General features: G+C 44.3%; 1 protein-coding gene across 1 annotated transcript; it reads left to right on the top strand.

Moving 5' to 3' along the window:
• Window positions 1–6,081: 6,081 nt before the first annotated feature.
• On the top strand, window positions 6,082–7,134 carry T265_15333 (hypothetical protein; the record flags this gene model as incomplete). The annotated part of the gene is made up of 4 exons (XM_009177632.1): window positions 6,082–6,571; window positions 6,606–6,710; window positions 6,742–6,965; window positions 7,000–7,134. Coding segments are annotated over 4 exons (921 nt in total), but the record flags the coding sequence as incomplete, so codon positions are not given.
• Between the last annotated feature and the right edge of the window lie 1,175 nt (window positions 7,135–8,309).

Here is an 8,309-nt window from a genome sequence, read left to right as displayed (position 1 = left end):
TCCTATGCATTACATGTAAGTCTCGTATTTCTTCAGAGGTGCAGTAAACAGGCATGCGAAATAACCGCTGAGGATGGCATTATGTGGACAGGCATCTACGACAGCATAGTCGCTGCAGTGGATTTTGGGGTAAGTATCTCTACCTGTTTGTCGGCCGCCCGCCTTATGGTGATATTCCGATAACCTGAATTATATCTTCCTCTCACTTCAGGACTTCGACGGCCAAATGAGCGCTCCTCACGGAGAAGAAAATGCGCCTCACAGAAGGACATATGTAAACTTCAAAACGACCATTATATCTCAAAATTTCAAGACGTCCGTTTCGAGCCTTTTCTCCGTTACCGATGGATGGATTAGTTAGGTATCGTGTACCCCTAGCTGCATGTTAGTGGTATGCGTCGGTTAAGATCGTTCAGCTGTCTGGTATTATCGACGTAGGCTCTATGTGGCTAGTTAGTTAGGTATCGTGTACCCCTAGCCGCATGTTAGTGGTGTGCGTCGGATAAGATCGATGAACCCGGACGACTTTCTAGCATAATTCGGAACCTATAATGAAAAACTCTGTAATTTGCCAGTCAAGGTGCACGATGTTTAGCAAATAATTAGCGTGCACCACTGGCAACAAAGAGTCATCGGCCAAATTTGTTCGCACGAATGCGCCTACGCATATGTTGCATCTCCAAAGGTCATTTAGATTCTAGAATGTTGAGGAAATCTGTTCCGGTGGATAAATACCTGATAGTTACGTTCATTGTATGTGAGTCGACCTTTTCCACAATTCGCGATTTTTTTATCATCCGGTATGGTATTCAAAGTCGGCGGTGTTTATTCACCTGGTAATTTAGTTCACTTAAACAAATTGCCATAGTAAAGGATTTTCAATAATACAGGAGCATATACATTATACACAGACATTCTGCACTATGAAGTGGCAAGTCTGAAAATGCTGTAGATTTCGAGAAATCAATCTCATTGTGTGAATAGCCAGCGGCCATGCTGTTAACTCCATGTCATCAAGAAAGCCCACGCACCAAGATATGATTAATAAGGAACCTCCGTCAATAAACACACTGAGATCTAAGCTGCAACTTGGGGTCTCTGTACACCAAAATGGCTATCGAGGTGGGAAGAATTTGGTTGTAGAGTGGCATATTTTTAGTTATTGCACCAGTCAATACATTCTGCATATCAGCGGCCTCAGCGCCTAAGAAACAGACTCGACCGCCCAGTCGGGTGCACAAGGCTTTTTCGCAGATCAGATAACCCTAAAAATATACCCAACAGCCTTCCTAAGCATGGAGTGTCTGGCTGTGCTCGCACTTTAAAGTCTATCCTGAATATGTGGCCTCGGAATCAGAGGAGTAAAGGGCACATTTTCTTACAGCATTTTTGGCGGTACTGACATTCAGTTTTACATCCACCGTAAGGAAATCTGAACATCGTGAAAAATGTTGAAGTCTTTCTTCGGTTCTCTAAGCAAATATGAAAGGCCCGCGAGATGAGCCGAACGAATGAGACCGCAAGAATGGAAAAGCACCCAGTGTCCGCAAAACTGATTAATTGCTTTATACTTTGGCGATTCACCTTCTTCAAATAGGCTCCGGCTTTAAGCCGGAGTCCTTCAGCAAACTGTGTGGTTGGGGCTATCAAAGCACCCACAAATAGGCGATCCGGAACATCTGTCACTTTAAACTTATCGGAAAACGTAGATATATGACCAGGGAGCAAGGCGCCGATGACAAAAGTGGTATGAGATATTTTTCAAAGCAAAATACATAGGATACTGCATGCAAGTGTACTCGCCATCATTTTTGAGGGCCACGGTAGTGTCACTTATCCCCATGCCTGGAAAGGTAGGTAAAATATAGAAAAACTTTGAGCACCGCATGCCTTTTACGCAAACATAAGCTTATTTCCCCAGGTCTTAGGAGAAAATGTGAGAAAATAAATACTCGACCGGTGCGGTGCAGAGACATTGAGATGCACATTCGAACAAATTGTAGTGACCAGACCCACGCGGAAGCTGTTCGGCCGCTACTTTTTTCCAGGCGAGTCACTTGCCATCGCGGGAAACATCATTCAAACTTTGAAAATATTAGCCCTGCTATGGTTGTTTCCTACGCCTCAAATAACCAAAAGTTTGGAGTCAGCTGTTTTTGTTGCCAGTTGCTTGTTTATTGGCACCAGCCAGGGCGGTTTCAAAAGTAAACATCAGGTTGACCCAAAGTTTATTTTCAGTAAAGATACCCTCTCAAGAATAGACGTAAAAGGCGTAAGATTGATAGTACGAAAACTTGTTGCTCAAAGCTGAAAATTCAAGATATTTCTCGGAATACTTAATAAGCGGACCACCTGCGAAACTTGCGATGTCCTCGATGTGGTTTCATGTTGGGCCCGGCCGATGGTAACAGCTGGCGTATTTAGAGGGTTAGCACGTCACTTTCAATGATTTACATAAGTGGCTTTCTAGGAAACCCAAGTTCTTGCACCAAAGTTCTCTTGCTGAAATAAGAGTGTCTGTTTGCCATTCGAAGTAGGATCACGGGCAAATTCAAGCACCGCGTAAGTGATTAGAGGCCATCCGTACAAGCCTGAAAAGCGATATTCGAATGCTTTTAAACGGATGAGCCTAGAAGCCTATGAATCACAAAGCATTCAGCGGGCGTTAGTCCGGTTTTGCTGTTCAGATCATGTCTCCTCTTTTGAAGACTACTAGTCATTTTACTGTTGTAAGATATTTAACTTTCATAAGGCGTTGACCTTAAACGGCGATCCTGTGAAAACTTGTAGGCTTATGGACAAGTGATATCGTGGACTGCTGAATGCGAACTACGATATTACTTCAACCAAAAAAGTAGAGTACTCTTGCTTCGAGACACAAGAAATCCTTAGTAGAGAGGTCAGTCTATGAAATATATTTGGAGCTAAAGGCTGGGCCAGCAGAATGGAAAAGCTCATGGAAGTACCTGCTGACTACAGTGAATTCAGTTAAAAGCCAGGCGAGCAGGTTTGAGAGTTCTGCCAGTTTTTTTGGTAATGTGTATGGTGACGAAACGTTTGCTAGCCAATTGCCAAGCTCGGGATCAGATCATGAGAGTTCTGCCAGTTTTTTTGGTAATGTGTATGGTGACGAAACGTTTGCTAGCCAATTGCCAAGCTCGGCGATCAGATCAACAGCCAACTGATCAACAACCAAGGTTTTTGTTTCCCTTTTCTTCCCTATCCTTCCTCTTAATTTCCTATCATTGATTACACAGTTCAACCGTATTTACTATCCAAGTTGATGTCAGTTATTCATCGATTCCTGTGCGACTCTGTTTAAAAGGTTGGACGGTAGGGTAATTCATTTATGCGCTGAAATATGTCTCATCCTGCAAGCGCACAAATGGCAGGCATTTGACAATTATGCAGCTTGAAAATATCTTCAAATCTAGCGTGTGCAGCGAACCGGGCGATGTATGGCTCCAAGGGTAGTCTCAAACCCGTCCTATGCCCACCTGTTCCACCTAACGCTGTAAAACCTACGTAGAAAAGTAGCGCTAGTCTCATAAAATGCTTCCGTTATCACTAGATTGTTATTCTGATTATGCCATAGATTCTAACGAGCGGATTCCTCGGGTAAAAACTATCTTGTGTGCGAACGAGATTCCGAGATCTATGGCAAAATAGCGTGCTTTGAATGCCATCATTTCAACTCAAGAACGAGGCTCGACGGGCTTCTGAAAACCTCATTGCTGTGCTGTCTTGGAGAACAACGGTTTTGCAGCACCTCTAGATTAAGGTCTTAGGTAATGTTAGCTAAGTCACTTTTAAGTCTGTTGCAGATTTTCGGAGACCGTCCCGAGCATGATTTTTTTCTGAGCTGTTCAAAATTAGTCTACTAACTCAGGCCGAATCAGGCCACGTGCTCCAAAGGTAGTGATGTTCTATTGAATTTGATAGAACTTCCCTGGTTGAAATGATGACACTTCGAAAATCAGCCGCAGGTTCATGCAATTTCCTACAACTTCTTGCGGGTTCAGACCGTAATTCACTTTCCCTAGGTTTAATATGTTAGGCCCAGACCCTAGGTCAAATTTAAGTTTCTGGCTGAAAGTGACTGAACTCATTTGACACAGCTTCACGGCTTTTGATGGATTTTCATGGGCACATCTGCTGGACAAATTTGGCTCCTCTTTTTGCAGCTGTGAAAAACATAGCTGAGACGTTGTTATCTTTGTCACATTGGCATAAGCCCTACCCAACTGGCGCAGCCCTTGGTTGTTCAACAGTATCTAAACTTCAGACCACTTTAAATATGCTCACTTATTCGGCTTCCGGCAGCGCTCGCGCTGTCACAGTCATGGTCATGGAAGATGAATGTGTGAATATGTAAGTAGCCCCAATTATGCGAAAATTTCGAGCATGTGAATCTGTTGTCCAAGAACGATGTCAATGCTAACGTGACTATACACAGCAAACCATTTGGAATCCACCAAATCCCAAGCTGGCCTTAACAAGCAATTACAATTCACCTTGGTTTATTTACCAGACCTTGGATACAGACACGGCGGATCAGGATTCATGAAGCTGACAGACCGGCAAAGCGTATTAAACATCTATTTCTGGCGGCGTGCATGGGTTTGTCTTGCCAAGCGTTCATATGCCGCATTATTATAAGATAGTGGTGAACGCTCTGCTAAATAATTCGTCCAAAAACGAGGCCAAAAGAGGGTGCGCGCTCTGAGGGCTTCCTTGTTCCCCTTTTGTCCGGAAGCTGTAGAATACGCATGACAGAATGCGCAGAGTGACAGATGCCTCGTGGCCGGTGGGAAGCTGACAGCAGTGGGCATAGATTATGGAATACTGTGAAAATCAGTATCGGGGGCCTGAATTTACCACGACAAGGCCTATTAGAAAAATCTTTGCTGGACAATAAAGGTCACAGAAGTGTACGCGCTAGCGCTGGTAGAACCACAGAAGAGGCAAAGTTCAAGCTACGTTAATCAGATGATATCACCTCCCATTTCCAGTGCTCTAAAACGGCAGTTTGATTAGCGCTGTTACTATCCAAGCTCCCTGGAACTTAAAAAATCTTCATGAGCTCAGCTGAGCCGCAGCCTTGCCAGCAATTTACGATGCGATTATTGTTTTATATGATACCACAGCGGCCGTACCGCTCCTCGAGTTATAACATCTCCCAACATCTGACCAGTCCCATGGTTCGTAATTCGCGTTTTGCACCCCGCTTATCTCCCAACAAGCTGACTGACCATTATCACGCTCCTTCGCATCATGGTGCGCGTTTTCAAGCCCGTGATTTAACAAATGGACTCCGTTTTGAGCAGACGTGTAGTGATTCCTCAAAAGGCCGGATGTTCCACACATCTGTGTTACCCCCGCGATGATGTGCTAGCATCGATTTCAGGATTGACCCGTCACACCAAGCAGTGGGCAGTTGTGCACAACAGGAGATGCCACATACCGTTTGTGGTGAGCTGCGCACGGAATCGCCTGACCAGAGGAAACCAAGCGGGAGGCCCAACAAGAAGGAGCAGTCCTAGGGCCAACACCATGCCTAGCTGGTCTCAATTATTGCCAATTTACATGAATCTTAGTGAAAATTCCAGCCATCAGTGCTCGCAAGAGGGTGTTAAATGGTTTGAACCACAGAAGGCTTTTTTCCAACTAGACTATCCTCCCTGAATGCCACGCATGCACGTCCCATTTGCAGTGTACCTATCAAACCTATGAGCAAAGCACTCGGTCCCCAAGGATTACCAACAACGTGACGACATCCATAGGCTACTTCCAAATCCGTCCGCGATTACATGAAAAGTTCTCTCATCTAGCGGCCCCACACTGAAATGTCTCCTGGATCCGAGGTTATTAACACCTTGCGCCACAGTTAAAGATGCGTTATCTTAGGGGACACGAGTGTTGTCGTGTAGTCTATAGGAAGCTGCCTCATGAACTTCAATTCACGGATGATACACTGCAATCTTAGTATGCTGGTCTTGGGCTTCATTCTAATTGCGTATCTGCTTACCGTAAGCCGTGAAACTGAAAGTGTATTTTAACACGCTGGATAGCCATTTAGAAGGACGGGCGCGGCAGCGACTAGGTTTGGTCTCTATGGCCGACGTCGATAAGCTGAATGTTGACGTTTTGATTACACGATTGTTGGAAGGTGGTTTGCACGATGTTTATAATGAAACTGATAATACAGTTAGAGGTTCCCGTCCTGGCAAGAACGTTCAGTTGACGGAGGCGGAAATTCGTGCGCTGGCCTTGAAATCTCGAGAGATATTTTTGCGGCAACCTATCTTGTTGGAACTCGAGGCCCCTTTAAAAATTTGCGGTGACATTCATGGTCAATATTACGATTTGTTGCGTCTGTTCGAATACGGGAGCTTCCCACCTGAGGCAAATTACTTGTTCCTGGGTGATTATGTAGACCGTGGGAAACAATCCCTGGAAACCATTTGTCTTCTCCTGGCGTATAAAATCAAATACCCAGAGAATTTCTTCCTTTTACGTGGCAATCATGAGTGCGCATCTATAAATCGAATTTATGGATTTTACGATGAGTGTAGGTCAAAGGTTGGGTTTGGTTATCGTTTCAGGCAAGCGACGATATAACATAAAACTATGGAAAACATTTACGGACTGCTTTAATTGTCTTCCAATAGTAGCCATCGTAGATGAGAAGATATTTTGCTGCCACGGTGGTAAGTAAGACTGGAGAAATTCATTTTCCAGGTCTATCGCCTGACCTTCAATCGATGGAACAAATACGCAGAATAATGAGACCAACCGATGTACCGGAGCAGGGATTGCTTTGCGATCTCTTGTGGTCCGATCCTGATAAAGATATTACTGGGTGGGGTGAGAACGATCGCGGTGTTAGCTTCACTTTCGGTGGGGACATTGTCACAAAATTTTTGCACAGCCATGATTTGGACCTTATTTGCCGTGCACACCAAGTGAGTTCCCTTCGTTCAGTTATTTATTTTCAAGGTTGTGGAAGATGGTTACGAGTTCTTCGCAAAGCGCCAGCTGGTTACGCTGTTCTCAGCTCCTAACTACTGCGGTGAATTTGACAATGCCGGTGCAATGATGTCAGTTGATGAGTCATTGACATGCTCGTTTCAAGTGAGTGCCTTACGTAGTATTCTGACCTCTTAGATCCTCAAACCAGCCGATAAAAAGAAATTTAATTTCGGTTCCCTAAACCCCGGATGGCCCGTCACTCCTCCAAGAAACACAAAACTTAAGGATAAATGAAGAGACCTGAGTGTGTGCAAATTGCTTTTCATAGCTTCATTCTGATTTTTGTCCGTGTTTATTGGCAAAATTGGTGAGTAGAGTGAACCAGCACGTAGTCAATGCAACACATGGGAGCTTCAGTTGTGCCAGTCAGATTCCAGATATCTGTTTTACTTTGACCACTACCAGGTATATTAGGGTGGTCAATACCGTGAATACTTAGTAATGTGCAAGGTTCACAGAGTATTTCTATCATGTTTTCAGTGATCCTTCATCCCTTTTGCTATGACACAACCAAACATGTACATACTGCATTCCAAACGCCATCAAATTTGTCCACATTTTCAAGCTTACCAAGAGCATTGGTACTTGGCATGCTTGCACATTATTGTCAATTATTCTGTGATGCTGTTTCCACTGTACATGGAGTCCATTCTGCGTAACCCGTATGTTAACGTGTACATTGCTTTCCGTATTTGCATTACTGATCTAGTCCTTTTGAGTTATTTACGAATACCGTATGTGATTCATTTTATGCATGCGAACGTTCTAGCGCGCATAGTCGAAACATCCATGGTAGGAGAAAAAAGACCGTAAACAGGTATATCGGTAGGCAGACCGTTCGTCGAAAGTGAGTTCTGTGAATGGGGTTTGAAAGTGAATCGCGCTGAAGTACCCGTACAGCCGATATTGTTGGGAAGAACACGGCGCCTACGATAGCTCGAAGGACTTAGCAAGGTATCACACAATTCAGGGTCATCATCATCGGAGCATGGCATCAGCGTTCAACACCGACGCTTCGCTGCCGTACCATCATGATTTAATTATAAAAGAAAAGAAAAGAGGTGGACGGAGAAGGGAATTAGTGCTGGCTTACCACAGTCATTCTGAGGTGCCTACACTTCCAAACACTCATTCAGGCAATCTGGATAGAAACTGACGACAAGATCACCACTGACATCGGTTTGCAGCCATATCTTGCAACATCATCATCATCATCAATGACAGCAGCATCAGTGTTGGCACTGATGCTTCACTGCCGTACAACCATAAAGTTCGTT

Source organism: Opisthorchis viverrini, assembly GCF_000715545.1.
Source record: "Opisthorchis viverrini unplaced genomic scaffold opera_v5_442, whole genome shotgun sequence".
In the NCBI taxonomy this organism is placed as follows: Eukaryota; Metazoa; Platyhelminthes; class Trematoda; order Opisthorchiida; family Opisthorchiidae; genus Opisthorchis; species Opisthorchis viverrini.
Note: the sequence above shows the minus strand (reverse complement) of the source record. Positions and strands in the feature narration are given on the sequence as shown.